Source organism: Calonectris borealis, chromosome 3 (assembly GCF_964195595.1).
Source record: "Calonectris borealis chromosome 3, bCalBor7.hap1.2, whole genome shotgun sequence".
NCBI lineage: Eukaryota > Metazoa > Chordata > Aves > Procellariiformes > Procellariidae > Calonectris > Calonectris borealis.
The window spans coordinates 4,616,231-4,632,025 of NC_134314.1; the positions used below are offsets into that span (position 1 = coordinate 4,616,231).

The following is a 15,795-nucleotide window of genomic DNA, read 5'->3' on the forward strand; positions in this document are numbered from 1 at the left end:
ATGTATAGCTGTTCTTAAAAAAAATCTGTTCGCTAGAAATGTAAAATGTTGTCAGAAAATCATGTGTGGCAATTGATTTACTACGATTTCTTCTGTGTTAATTTGTAAGGCCTTGCTGTAACTCCCTAAAATTCTCTGTGTTCAGTCACAGGAGCTGACTTGATTCAGGTCACGCTGAAAGAGAAGGAAAGAGTGGCTTTACCTACCCCAGGTGTGTGACAGTTTGTGTCTGAAAGGCTTGGTCGGGGAATCACACCATTTCTTTTTTACTACTTTTTCAGAAATAGATTGCTAGTTTTCACTTCAATATTTTGTACATCTATCAACCCAACAGGGGTTCTTGGCATTCATTTAAGCATTTCATTGAACCATATCTACCATTGCTGATGATAAATGTGAGATTCCACAGCATAAAAGACTATAAACTTTTGTTAAGAAATACCATAGCAGATCAGAAAGGTCATGGCGAATGTAAGACTACAGTGTATTTTAGTGCTCCATAGTGATCTTAGTGTAATAGTCTGACATTACTGCACAGTTACGTGTCGAATCAGGCAGAAAAATACACCAGAGACAAGGGAGACCTCCAAAGTTTGGTCTTAGTTGCATAGCTGCCTTGCTGCGTACTAACAAAAATAATCATTTACGTGGCAATAGGGTTTAGAGACCTTTTTGCAGTGTTTCCCCAGAACAAACAAGTAATGGAAAGACAGACCCAACCTTAAGGAGCTCCACCTGGGTTTAATTTCTCTGCGTTTCCCTGTGCTGGCAACGGAGGGTTTTTCTGCTCTACAATGTTACTGAGCGGGGTCGAGCCACCCACATTTAGCCATGAGCTTGCCCCTGTATTTGCAATATCTGAGGAAACCCTCCTCAAGAAAAGAAATGCCAGAATTTCCTTTACAGTGGTAGGACAGAGGTAGGTTCTTGTAGAGGCCTCCAGAGGGAGGCCCTGCCTGCGTTAGTTTAGGGCTTACTAAACTTGTGCACAGGATTTCCCCCGAAGGCTTTCCTTCCTCTCTTGATGGCAGAGCAAACTTAGGCAATTAATTTATGAAGACTGGCTCATTAGCTGTCTAAAATACAAGTGCAAGTTAAGCACCTACATTTTGTCAACTTAATTTCTCCCAGTATTTTCCTGATGTTAAAGCTCAGAAGTTTCCTTTTGGATTGAGCTGAAAAATAAATCTTTGGGGAATGACCAGGAGTTGCCACGTGTCTCAGTCAAGCTGGTTTTCCAGGGAAGACTCCTGCTTTTCTGAGGCCTAACAAGCTTGTGAGAGTTGATCACTCATTTTTTAAAACCTTTTATACTTCGGGAAAGTATAGAAATTCCCATACCCTGGGAATTCAATTTGCTTCCTAGAGCACTGGGGGAGAAAAAATGTGTGAGAAGAGTTGGCACTTTCTGGTAGGGTTAGTTACCATTTTGATCACCTGGTTTTGCCACCAAGCATAGGTGACTGGCTTTTATTTTAATTTGTTCATCTTAATTTTGTGTTCAAAGTGCTCAGAGCTTTGGACGGCATGAATAAAAATAATGAAGCAGTTGCTAGTGAAGCATATTCACAAGGCATAACATAAGCTAAGTATGACAAACCTCAAGATTTGCTTTGCTTTTGATGGTTCCCAAAGAATTTGAATCTGTTTTTTCAGTTATCTCCCTGCCCTTTAACTTTGAAAACATGGTCCTGGGAGAGGTCTTTTTTCCCATTGGGCAGCTTCCTTTAAGCATGGAAGATAACAAAGAGCAGTTAGTGTTGCTTCGACAAAAGGAGGATGTTAATGCCACAGATGCTTGACTATCAAAGAAATTGTAATTCTCCCAGCTACTGAAAATGATAATTCTGCCTTTCTATGTCCTCTTTTGTAGTTCCTTCTGATGCTGTCTTGAAATGGTCGCACCCAGAGACATGGAATGATGTGGAAAAAGGCTGGGGTGGATCCAACCACAGCATCCCAGGCCCTGGGGAAGATGTCATCATCTTACCTAGTAAGGAAGGAAGGAAAGGTGTTTAATTTCTGTAGGGGGTTCTGGGGTATGTCTACATTAGGATATGTGTTGCAACATGGGCTCCTTGGCACTAGTGTCCATTCTAGTGTGTGCAGGACACCACATTTGTTCCTCATCACATTGAAATCTTGGCTACGGTACAGAAGTGTGATTTTTTGGAACAGAATAATAATTCTTTTCCATTTACACATACACGCAAATACACACACACACTTATTTACCTATACTGATATTCAAGCTTAATTAGATGCAGGGATTTTATTTCTGGAGCAGAGAATTTGCAAGACCCAAAATCACAGCTCACAAAGAGCTCATCTCTTGACCCACCACTCTGTGTTTTGTGCAGGGAGCATATTTTACATTTTGACAATTATGCCACCTTCCATTTTATTTTCCTGTTGCAGTTCCCACTATGAATGATAATCTCTCAATCCATTTGTAGGTCCCTTCCAACTGAAATAGTCCATTCTGTTCGATTCTGTTCTATTCTATTCTGTTCTATTCTATTCATTTGCCATGGATGCTTCCTAGATGTTTTGGCCTATGCTTGTATTTCAGCCTCAGACTTGAGTTACATTTAAATCCCAGCTCAGTTTACAACCTGTGTTTCTAAGTTAACAGTAAGCATGTATGTTTAGTCATCTTAACCTGTTCCTCACCATTACGGTTAGTAGAGCTGGAAGAGTTACTGAGCTGACCAAATGTGGGTACCCAATGTGAATTGAGTTGCTCTTCCCTGATGGTATTATGTAGAGCTCCAGGGCTCAAGTCACTTTCTTGTATGAAGATATCTAGTGTTGTTGGAAGCACTCCAGGAGCATCCTGCCTAGCCAGGTGAAACTCTAGATGGTCACAGGTGTCCCCAATGTCATATTTGCCAGTCCTGTGTGAGCTCTCAAATATCCAAGGGCATTTCAGATAGTACTAAATGCCTAAATGAATTTACTACAATGGGAGCTCAGACACCTAGCTCCCATCAGATAACTCAGTTCAGGTGCCATAAATTGAGGCCTGAACCTCTTTTCTCCAGACCACATTCAGGAGCACCTGAGATATGAACCTAATTTGCAGTTAATGTATATTTTCTGAACCATGATGTGAAGGTTTACATCTATTTCCCTTGACAGTATAAGCAACACTAACATCCATGTAAAGGTCTCGCCAGTAGAAAGCTCTACCGGAATACGTGATTGAGCCCCAATCTCCAAAGTCCAAGTGCAGCACCCAGAACACTGGGCTTGCTTTCCTCTTCCAACAAAATTACTCCAGCCGCACCACTGGTACTTCATGTTGAACATGTGCCTGCTTGCCATTCAGAAACACAGACAGTGTCCTACTCCACTCTCACCTCCATTATATCTGACCCCTATGAAGGCATTAAACACTGGGGCATTTCTCAAGTGCTTTGCCCTCTTTCACATCCTCTTGCTATTGTTGGATTTTGCATGCCATTGTGTATTTTGTCCTTCATAGCTCTTCGAGAACCAGGCTGGAGACAACACCAGGTCATCTGTTTCAATTTCTTGTGTATCACATTATAACAAATATCAGCCTATGACTGTCAAAAGACCAAATCATTTCAGTCTTCAAAACCGTATGTCAGATGTAGATATGAAGAGGCATAAAGGTGCCACTGGTAGCTAAGGTCTCTGCACTGGCAGTGAGTTAATTATGTAGAGTGTGCTCAGATGGTCACTGGAGGTAAATCACAATCTACACAGAAGCAGAAAGAAAGAAATAAATTAAAAAAAAAAAAGCAAACAGGTTTGGCTAAGGATTTGGACTTTTGTTGTTTAGATTAGAGTGAGAGAGTGGAAGGTGGATGCTGAGGTTGTGATTGTCCGTTGGTGTATTGCAAACTCACCTACGAATAAAACTCCTCTGTGTTTCCTGCAAAGGTGAGTGTAATCCTCTCGGTAAAATTACTCATTTTACCTGCCACGTGAGATACTGACCATGGCCTTTGTCACATACCACAAGGCCTTTCATGACTAAGCTGTGCCTGAAGCGTTGCACGTTGCTGCCCACAACCCAGCCCAACTGATCTAGTTCTAGAACTAGAAACAATACCACTGCATCAGCATGCTGGTATACCAGAACTAATTAGCTCTCCTGAGAGGCAAAGCTCATTAGCTGAGGCCTGGCGCTGTGCAGCATGACCGCAGAGCCTTTGGGGTCAGAACTAACGTCTCCCGAATTTAGAGCAGTGATGGTTTGGTCAGTTTAACTGGGGGATGTCTGCACTGTGCTGAAGGATGTGGTATAGGGATTGTCTCTAGCATACTGGTGCCTGCTGGCTGGGAGGCAGCAGAATAAGAGTTGGACTATTAGACATGATCTGTGTTTTACCATGGACACGAACGTTCTCTGCCTATGAGGAATTGAGGGGCCACGACAATAAATGTTGCCCAAAACCAGAAAACAAGATGTTGCCTGAGCAGGATGAGACCCTGGGAGTTCCCAGTTCTGAATCACCGTGTTCAGCTGCTTAAAGCAGGGTGCTCCACAGTGTACAATAAAACTGTCTCTGCTCTTCAGAGGAGCTTTACTGAACAGCAAAACCACAACAAAATACTGAATGGTTGAAAAGGAAAGAGGCAAATGATATGTGAAAATGCACTACCTGTTTGGACCAGTGAAGAGCCATACTCTGTGACTGTCTTCTTCCTATCGGCGATAAAAATCTCTTAGCTCCTATCACTAGAGTAGATATGTGTGTTTAGCTGGTGAGCAGAAATTATTGTCCTCTCCAGTGCCTTTCTGGAATTATCCTTCAATTTTAGCCCAAGAACATGAACACAAACTATCACCCAATCTATTTTGAGAGAGAACTGCTCTATTGCATGCCTGCCTTTTCTGATCATGCTCCCTCTACTTTCTTTTTATTCTCCCTCTTCATTCTTGCTGGCTTGGAGGTGTTGAAAAACTTATTGGCAGTGGAAGTCAACAGAGTGCAGGGTCTTAAATTGGAGTCATAGTCATCACTGGTGTGATAAGGGCACTGGATATGTTGCTCAAATGAAGGCACTTAAAATGTAGTTAGGCAAGATGTATTTTCAGTCCATTTGTCATACCTTGCTTTGCTGCCACAAGTGTGTATATGTGTTTCCAGGTGCAAGAAAGTCAACCCCTCCAAAATCTAAAATGAAATCAACAATTTTTAAATTTATGTTTAATCGTGGCATTTTACGGATATTTCCCTTCCCATTTCCACTGGCTTTTGCATATCCTGCTAAGCTCAGAATAACTCCAGATGGCTACAGAAAAGTGAGAGTTTGTTCTCATGAGAACCAACATTATGGAAATCACCCAAACCTTGTGCTGCTGTACACACAAAAATAAGTTATTGCGATTCACTTTTTGCAAGATGCAACTGTGTCTCACTCTCCACTGTCTTTTAGTTACTTATAATTCTCTTCTGGGAGCCATCCGTAATGATTTTTGAAAGCCAAGCCATGGGCCTACTTCTGGTATGCTGTGCATTACTGGGTAAGTGCTTTCAGCTACCAAAGAACAGTTTTAGAGCCTTATAAAAAGAAATAATAGATGTTTAGTGCTCATTTCTAGTGTGAAGAAGTGCAGGGGAAGACTTTGGTCCAGGCCTGAATGAACGTGGATTCCCAGAGTTCACTGAAGAGCTAGGGCACTGCCTAAACTTAGCTAATGAAGGCTTCAATTTGCTTATTTAACAAAATAAGCAAAATTGCATCACTAGGGCTGCCTCATGGGCTGGACTCAGGAAAATTTGAAAAGCTAGAAAACACCTCTATTAGCAAAATGTTTGTATTAAAATCCAAGTTTTCGTGTCACTGCTTGGTGTCTGCTTCACATTTACAAGGTGCTTTTTGGAGGGCTTGGAAATTGGGGTTGTGTACTAAGTTATTCCATTTTTTGCCGTGTTTTGAAAGGGTTGATGAGACTTCAGGAGTTTATAGACTTCTGAATTTCACTTGCCACAGAGGGGGGTGCCTCACGTTAAAGTGACTTTTGGTGTTGGTGCATTACAAGTCCCCTCAATGTCTGACTCCCTAGCAGATACAAATCTCTTCCAGCCCCAGCTGGAACGCTTTAGCTCAGGCTGCAACAACTTGTGCTTTTATCTCTGGAAGTTCATCCTCCAGAGCCGCAGCCATCCCACAAGGACCTCTCGCATGCATCAGACTTCAGCAGTCCCACCACCTTGAAAAACAAGCTGGATGAGTTTAGTCATGCCATTCTGGCGGCCGGCAGTGGCATTAGCTTCTCAAGCCCTTGGATTTTCAGGGCTTTGGTTTATGGTTTTCAGTGTGACACACTCCTGACGCAGCCCGCTCTGGGTGGAAGGAGAACGTGTTATAATTCCAGGCAATGGAATGCTGTTTTGAAGGGTATTGATATGATATCATGTAGCCTCTGGCAATTTCTCTCTTCTTTTTTTTTTTCTTTTTTTTTTTTTTCCAGTGGTGGAATTCACTCTGTTATTCATTTTCTGATTTTGATTTTCTTTGAACTTTTTCTGTTTGAAGAGATGAATGCTGGAGTACTGTATCTCATATAATAGCTCTTCTGTTGTGCCTGATTTCTATTCAATGGCATGCTATGGTGTTTTACATAGCGATGCGGTTGATCAAAGGCATTTTGTGTCATTGCTGGAGTCATTAGCAACTTCTCAGTATTGTACATCTGAACATTAAGACTGTGACATACCTGTGAGCTTTTGTCTGAAGAAAGAATATGTATAATGAAACGTAGCCCTGTTTTCAGGCTCGAACTATGGTTTGCTGGAAGTGGTTGCTTGTTATTATATGAATGTCTTAATGGGGTAAAACCAACTCTAATTTGTATTTCTTTAAAGTTTATGATTTTAACCCCTTAGTCATCATCACCCTCTACTACATAAATGAGTGTGTTCTGTAAGGACCGTGTAAGGAAGTCTCCTTTGAATCTGTTTGCTTTTCTCCTCAAATGTGGAAGGACTTTTTTTCCTCAAAGGAGCATTCTGCTGTTTCTTCAGGGCAACATTTCACCCTCTGAGGACTTCACAATCCAAGCATCAGACCCCAGAGTGTTGTTCTTTTAAACTGAGGAAACTATAGGTTTGCAGAGATACCTTTGAATGGGGGAATTTCTCACTCCTATGTTTCAATGCTCACATCCGTGATGCTACAGTTATAGAGCAGTCAGCATTTCCTTTATAAAACCTTTTTTTAGAAAGATGTGCAACTCAGCAAAAATATCTGTTCTAGACTGAAACTTCACATATAAATGGTATGCCTAGGAGCACTTCTTTTCCTTGTAAAAATGTTTCAGTCTGTGTTTGATGAATATACTTATGGCCTTTGTCAACTGCAGATTTTTGCCACATTCTTGAGTTGTGATTTCACAATCTAGATTCCCCTTCTGTCTGAGAGATATCATTTTAACAATGTCTTCCCCCTTATTCCCTTATATCTGTTTCATATCCTCTGTGCCTTCACTTCTCAGTTCTGCAGGGCATAGGGCTATACCTGTCCTGTAAAGAGATTATAGACAGGAGTTTCTTCATGCCTGTAAAAATGTATCGAGTACTAACAGTATGAGATTTAGGGAAAAAAAGATTGCACTTGCTTTGTAGAGACTTATTACATCTGAATGCTGTGAAAATTTTGCATGCTTGAAAGATGCTTCAGCCCAAGGATGCAGGGAATTTCTTTTGAGATGGGGTGTTCGGAGTAACCATGGGTTGCTGCAGTACTTGGCGTAGTCCTTGAGAACAGAGGTCCTGGGTTTTCAGGGTGTCCCTTGCTGATGTCCAGAGAGAAAGAAAAAAAAATGGTAAAGGAAGAGGTGGGAAGATTGAGTTAAAAGGATAGAGTAGGAACATGTATGCAGAAGAGACAAGCAAACCTGCAAGCAGACCCAGGACCCCGGACCAGGCAGAAGTTTCTTCTCCCTTGAAGCTGTGAAACTTCAGGGCTGCAAAACCGAAGAGTCAAATGCTGGGAAATGCTAATGTTAAAGACAGCCTACTCATATTTTTTTCAGTCCACTTCTGAGTGTACTTTGTGTAGGTTTTCGTTATGTTTCCTGCAAACAGGGCTTGGAAAAAAACTTAAATCTTTATGCTAAATGGCTTGAGTCAGCCCCTAATTACATGTTTTGGGGAAAGGACTTTCACTGTGCTACCTATTGCATGGTCATTTGTGTCTTCATCCAAAGCAGTTGTTAATGGCTATAGGCAGAAGCAAAACTGTGAAGTGGTTGATCCACTTCCCAAGACACGACATGGCTCTTCCTATGTTCCACACCAAAACTGCTTGAAGTGGCCCATTTTCACTGCTCTCTCAAAATCCATTGGAAAATATGTGTATTCCTTAATCTATCCTGTTTTGTATATCTGGGTTTTCCAATAAATGCATATGAGATCAACAAAAGTCACAGCAAATCTCTGGGTAGGATTTGGCAGTTGCCATTATGTTGAAGATTCTTATTTTCTGCAAGCTATTTTATGAAAGTCACAATTAGATCATCTCATTGAATCCTTTGTTAAGGAAATACCTTGCTTTTCCTTCTTCCAAGATGCACCTTATGAGGAAACTGTTACTCTTGTCTATAAGGAAAGTAGCTGGAAACCACAATTTAAGGACCTGAGCTGGCTTCCAGTACAATCAACTGAAAAGCTCCCTGTGACATCAAAGAGCATTAGATGGGTCCTGAGGGTGGAATTCACCTCTCTGTGTTGGGCTACCTCTAAATGATGCACCATTTATGTCTGTCATGTCCTACTTGGAAAGCTAAATGGTATTTAAAAGGTCACACAGTGTAGAGTTGCAGCTGTAGGAGGCAGCACTGATGTTGTCATTGTGCTCAATCAACAACAGTCCTCACTCTGTTCTGTAACATAAAAACATGCTACTTGTTTTGTCCTTAAGGATCTGAGGGAATGGTGCTTCCCCTGGTCACTGTTAACTAAATTATTACTAGGGAATGAGTAGTCCTGTGAATAAAGAATTGGAGAATCAAAGAATCATTTAGGTTGCAAAAAAGACCCTTAAGATCATTGAGTCCAACTGCAAACCTAACACTGCCAAGTCCACCACTAAACCATGTCCCTAAGCACCTCATCTACACGTCTTTTAAATACCTCCAGGGATGGTCACTCAACCACCTCCCTGGGCAGCCTGTTCCAAGGCTTGACAACCCTTTCGATGAAGAAATTTTTCCTAATGTCCAATCAGAACCTCCCCTGGCGCAACTCGAGGCCATTTCCTCTCGTTCTATCGCTAGTTGCTTGGGAGAAGAGACCAACCCCCACCTCGCTACAACCTCCTTTCAGGTAGTTGTAGAGCGCGATGAGGTCTCCCCTCAGCCTCCTCTTCTCCAGACTAAACACCCCCAGTTCCCTCAGCCGCTCCTCATAAGACTTGTTCTCCAGACCCTTCACAGCTTCGTTGCCCTTCTCTGGACACGCTCCAGCACCTCAATGTCCTTCTTGTCGTGAGGGGCCCAAAACTGAACACAGGATTCGAGGTGCGGCCTCACCAGTGCCAAGTACAGGGGCACGATCACCTCCCTGCTCCTGCTGGCCACACTATTTGTGATACAGGCCAGGATGCAGTTGGCCTTCTTGGCCACCTGGGCACACTGCCGGCTCATGTTCAGCTGGTTGTCAACCAGCACCCCCAGGTCCTTTTTCTCCGGGCAGCTTTCCAGCCACTCTTCCCCAAGCCTGTAGCGTTGCCTGGGGTTTTTGTGGCTCAAGTGCAGGACCCGGCACTTGGCCTTGTTGAATCTCATACAGTTGGCCTCGGCCCATCGATCCAGCCTGTCCAGGTCCCTCTGCAGAGCCTTCCTATCCTCAAGCAGATCAACACTCCCGCCCAACTTGGTGTCATCTGCAAACTTGCTGAGGGAGCACTCGATCCCCTCATCCAGATCATTGATAAAGATATTGAACAGGACCGGCCCCAAAACTGAGCCCTGGGGAACACCACTTGTGAATTCTGGCTTCCTGCAGATTGTGTTGATGTAAGCAAAACTTTTCTCTTGGTCGGAGGGGAAGAGGTGGGCTTTTCTACACAAAACCTGAGGGAGCAAAGCCAAACTGCAGAGAGGGAAAAGCAGGGACAAGGTGTCATTGGAGGTGGGTTGTGGTGTGTGACTTCAGCTTGTCACCCTGATCAACAAGGTGGGGACTTGCATGCTCTCTATGCCATGAAGCACCTATGTGACACTTGGATTTTTTCACTTCCATCAATCTTGTTCTCTTCAATGCCACGAGGGAAAAAAGCTGTCTGGACACAGCTTAACTTAGTCTTGCTCCATTGCATTGGGAGATCAAGAGTTAATTTCGTGAACAGAGCCAGATTCACCTAGTGAGACTAACATGTCTCTGCTGCCCTTCACATCCATTCTTAAATGTTCAAGCAACATTTGATGAGACTTAAGCATGCAACAATATCATTGTAAATATGATGTTATTATTCATTTCTCAGATTACAGCTACACCATGGAGCCTCAGCTGTCGATGAAGCTCTGGTTGTGGATACTGCACAAGCCCTGCTCCAGTAGTTCTAAGCAAAAACAAACTAAATAAAGCAAAACTCAAGCAAAGCTAAGGTTCTTCACCTCCATGCCACACTTTTTGGCAAGTAGTGTTGGTAGGCTGCCATCGTTCTAAACAACCCTCTGCTTTGTTTCTCAGACCGGACCATCCTGGTGGACATGGCTCTTCCCCCTCTGAGAGGTCTCTACATCCTGGGGACCCTCGAATTCCCCAGCAACTCCAGCAATGTCTTGAGTGCAGCCTGTATCTTGGTGGTGGGGGGTACGCTGAAAGTGGGTAAGTGAGCAGCTTGTCTTCTGGATGCTGGGGTTTATTTCTGCTCTTGATAGACAGAGAAAGTGGGAAGAAAGACTGTGTAGTGTTACTATAAACATGCTGGCCATCCTAATGTCTCACAGCTAGCTGGATATCTGCAATGTGGACACCCAGAATCCATGTTAAGCACAATGATTATCCAATGGAGCTAATTGCCTGTTCATTTTATAGCAACATATTACAAATACTGCTATCTTCACCCCACTGAAGCTAATGGCAACACTCCTGATTTCATTGTGGCTGAGATTTTATCTGGTATGTGTAAAAGTCCTCCCATACTTCATGTGGTGTTGCTTTAGGAGACAGTAATTCCTCAGGGTAGGATCTACCTTAGTGTTCAGGCAGCGGCTGGTGTCTGTGGGCATTAGTAAGACACTTTCTAGGTGACACAGAAGTATTTAGAGCCAACATAAAGAGTGTCACGGAGAATTCCCAGAGTGCCTGGAAATCCTGCTGTGGCATGAAACTGGCACAGCTGGATTCAGCCCATTTGTTTCCTCTCACCCCTCTTTACAGATGAGCACCAGACTGCAGGGAGGTACCACCCTGCCCCTACTTCTACTGGTTTCAGAGTCCCCAATGTCACTGGGGCTGTTCCACATTATTTGCAACGAACAGGATCGGTGTTTTTCCACACAGAAGTAATTACTCACATAATTCCTTTTAAATATCAAGGTTCCTAAAGCCAGGCATTGTATTTACTTACGGGAATCCTTAGGACGCTGGGATCACATTGTTGATCACTGCTTGACCTTTCTCAAGATTGGTTTCATGAACTTTAAAAAGAGAATTTGTTTGTGTAATCACCTCCTGAGGAAGTCTGCTCCAATATTTGTTTGTTGTTAATCTCAAGGGACTGTTTAGTTAATACAGTACTGGCCAAAAGAGTTATTTCACTGCCTTTTTTTTTCCTTTGGAAAAAGGGGTTTGAAAGCCTAATCTGGGAGGTTAATATATATTATATATACTTAAAAGAGTCTCAGTCATTTCTTACTTACACTCTTTTGTAGTTTAAATGTGGTTTTATATTGGTTTTAAGAAAAAGCATGTGTTCATCGCTAAAAACACTTATTAAAAAACATTGAAGCACTTCTTTGCTGCACAAACTCCCCTCCAGCACATCTGTGAGTAGTAATGATATTAAAAGCCAAACAGGTATTTGCAGCTGTTCAATTGTAGTCCAGTATCTTCTGGAGAGGAATCCTTGCTCTAGTTTCAGCTGTGAGATGATAGGTGGGTAGAGACCCTGCAAGTTTCCCACATCTTATACTGGCTTCTAGGCTTGCTTGTAAAACTGAGAGTGCATGATTTTTTTTTCCCTTCCTCTTTCTCGTCCCATGTGTTCAAGGCCTAAAGGTAACTTCTTGGAGCCCATCTGTCCAATCCTGACTGTTCCGTGCCCAAAGGAAGGTTTTGAAGCCCATCTGTCCAATTCTACCACACCCTAAAGAAATCCTGACACAAAATAGATAATGAGACAGTTTAGTAAACAGACTTAATAGATCTGGACATCAGCATTCAGCATTGCCTGAGCAGGATCTGAGGTTGACATCATGTGAGCCAAATCCCCAGGTCCTCCCTGTTGTGTAACTTCTCCATGCCCTGTTTTCAGCACAGCAATCTTTGGTCACATGCTGTTGCTTCTAATTCAGTGGCCTGGGCCAAAGACTTTCTGACAGAGCCTGAGTATTTTGTTCACTTAAACTGCTAGGGAACAATGGTAAGTTCTACAAACAAATCTCGGACTTTGGTGCCCTTCAGAGCATTTGGCCTTTTATCTGCAGGGAAAAAAAGTCAGATGGTAAAACATGACTATAAGTACATAGGAACTCAGTGATGTTGAGAAATATATAACAAAGGGGAAAAAAAAATCAGTGTAAAATTGGAGTTCATGAAACATCAACAAGAGCCTAGTTAATTTTATTAAAACAATAATTTGCAGGGAAACTGGGATGAGAAAATACAATGATAGTTGGGAGATCAGAATTCTTGGGACACCTTTGTTCCTGGAGGGTTTGTCATCACTTTCCTCTTCAATGTATGATCACAATCCAGTGTAATTATGATCAACAGAATCACTGGGAGATGTGAAACGATGAAAGCTCTCTAAAGGGCTGCAAGAATTCTGCCAGAGCCTTCAGACAACCCAGAAGTAAAATGTGTGGATCTATCCCCAGAGTAATTTCTCTGGCTCCTTCTAGCCCTTCAGGATTGTTGGACCCAGGGAGACTTTCTGATTACTTCTTCTCCAGTAGTCCTAGCTCCCAAATAATGAGCTTCTCTCTTTCTTTTAAACTTTCAAAGTCTCTTCTTTGATGGTGATATTTGCAATAGCATTTTAGAAACACCATTTATTTCTACCTCCCTGTGTTGCCATGCTGTAAAAAAATTAGCTATTTTTCCAGTTTATAGAAGGAGAGTTTGAGGTTCAGAGAGATTAAGTGATTTGCTAAATATCATTAGCACAGCTGTGTCAGAATAAGAAAGGAAATATTGACCTCAACATCTCAGAAGGTTTTTTTCGGTTCTCTGCTAGGGTGGTTCCATTAATTTTAACCTGTAAGTCAGCATTAAAGCACAGATGATATGCGTGAAAAGTGCCTTGTTCCATTGCTGAACAAAGCCCTCAGCTCCTGATAAGGCTGCAGAAAATGCTGAAGTTCATTTTGCATAAATTGATCCATTGGACTCATCCTGAACTCCACTGTACTCTGCTGCTCTTTGCTGGCAGGCTATTTTTGCTTTTTATAGTAGGACTCGCCAAGTAATTATCCAGATAGGATTTCTCTTTTTAGTCTCAATTTGTCACATTCTTTTTTTGCATATCTCATGACGGCTGCTTGTCAGTCATGTCACTCATTTGAGGCAAGAAGCCTAAGGTCATCATTAGCTTATGGCTTGATTGTCTGGAGATGAAACCCCAGACATTTCTGATGTCTCTTATCTTGCTGGTGTTAAGGGAGCTCTAATAAGTTCACTCCCCTTCTTTTCAGTACTAGTAAGAACCCCCATATTGACTTCCCAAAGGGTAAATCACTGCACTTCATGAAATGGCCGCATGTTAGTGACGATTAATGCTCAGCCTTATAACGACAATTAGGAGACAAGTGAGTTTCACCACTTGACTACCTTTTCCAGCTTCTCCGGTACCTCTATTGTGTGGGTCTCATCTTATTTAGCTGTGATCTGAGTCCCATCCTGCAGTCACACAACATCCCTGCAGAGCTATTCAACTTGTATGAAGATGGAATACTGTGGATGTATTGAGAGCAATTTTTCATCCCTGATCACAGAAAAAATGGCTTGCAAAGTTCATTGCACCATCTGCATCCCTTTCAATTCATCTCTCAGCCTCCGTCTGTTTGGTCTTTACTCTTTCCAAGCCACTTGGTTTCTTTTAACTGATCGTATCATCTAGGGAAGGGATTTGGTTCATATGTTTAAGACACACAAATTTAGGTGTAACACGTGGACATCAGCATGTGAGCTGGCTGTTTCAATAGAGATGTAGCCAGTCCAGTCAGTGGAGCCACTGCAGTCCGTCGGACTGGCCAATACAGGTATCTAGAGCAAATTACAGTCTACAGTGTATCATCTGATCTTTGTTAGCTCAGACAGCCAGAGAACATGGAAACATCTGCATTAAGAAACCTAAATGTAGGTGTATGAATCTCACTGGAAACATGGTTCAGTTGCCTAAGCGTAAGTATTTTCTGTCACTTTGGGCACCCTCAGGTAGCCCACCTGGCCTCCAGCTTCTGCTTAAAAAGCCACTGTTCTGTCATTGATCCCTGTCTTGTATCTGCCAACCTCACATAGTGGATTTGGAGGACGCTAGGACTCTCAGGCAGCATTAGACATCTATATTTAGGCAGCTGAATCCTACCCTACGTGTCTCGCTTCTTATTCCTTGGACATTCATTTTTCACTTCTGGCTGCTGATTCCCACTCCACAGCTGTCTGTCTCTCATCTCTTCTGTTTGTTTGGCAGCACCACCTGTAGGAGGCAACCCATGTGATGTCTCCTCGTTTACAGCTGCTTTTACAGGCTTCTTTGCAGAGTGCAGTCTGAACACCTGAACACCTGAAGTAACAGCTTGGGATGGAGAACAAGCACTAGATGATGATCCAGCTGTGCATTGACCATGAATAAAAACTCTTCAGACTTTCTGGTGACAATATACCACTGCTTTCAAAATAGCTGGGTAGGTAGAGTCCAAGAGGTTTTGAATTCAGGAAACACAGAGCTGATACTGGAGATGGTCACAGCAAGATACTTAGCAAAGTCTAGTTGCCAATGGAAGGGAGGGGATCTTATCTCAGAGATTTCCTTGCTCTTATATACAACAGCTGTTGCAGAGTGTAATGTTGTAAAGAAAGGAAAGGCTAGAAGGAAGGAAACACCCACTATTCTAGGAAAAAAATGAATAGGTTTTGCTATGGAAAAAGAAAAAAACACACCAAAAAACTGTCAGGAAGAACATCTGGAATAAAACTGAAATATGAAAACAATGGAAAATGCTTTTGAAACTCAACAGCAAACTAGATCCAGGCTGCAATCCGGAATAAGTGAAAATCTGGGTAGAAAAAGCACACCTCTCTCTTTGTTCCCCTCCCTTTTTTTTTTTTTACTTTTGCGTAGTGGGTTTTTATCCTCTCCAGAGATTCATAGAATCATAGAATCATTAAGGTTGGAAAAGACATCTAAGATCATCAAGTCCAACCATCAACTCAACACCACCATGCCCACTAAACCATGTCCCTAAGCATCTCATCTACATCTTTTAAATACCTCCAGGGATGGTGACTCAACCACTTCCCTGGGCAGTCTGTTCCAATGCTTGACCTCTCTTTCAGTAAAGAAATTTCTCCTAATGTCCAATCTAAACCTCCCTTGGCGCAACTTGAGGCCATTTCCTCTCATCCTATTGCTAGTTACTTG

The 15,795-nt window shown here is 42.4% G+C and overlaps 1 protein-coding gene across 1 annotated transcript in view; it reads left to right on the forward strand.

The window, feature by feature from the left end:
- The window catches only part of PKHD1 (PKHD1 ciliary IPT domain containing fibrocystin/polyductin), a 266,225-nt gene that overhangs the window by 158,867 nt on the left and 91,563 nt on the right, over positions 1 to 15,795 (forward strand). Inside the window, exons 49-51 of the mRNA XM_075144880.1 lie at positions 146 to 211; positions 1,874 to 1,993; positions 10,677 to 10,814. Coding sequence (XP_075000981.1) covers positions 146 to 211; positions 1,874 to 1,993; positions 10,677 to 10,814 — 324 coding nt within the window. The remainder of the gene's footprint in view (positions 1 to 145; positions 212 to 1,873; positions 1,994 to 10,676; positions 10,815 to 15,795) is intronic.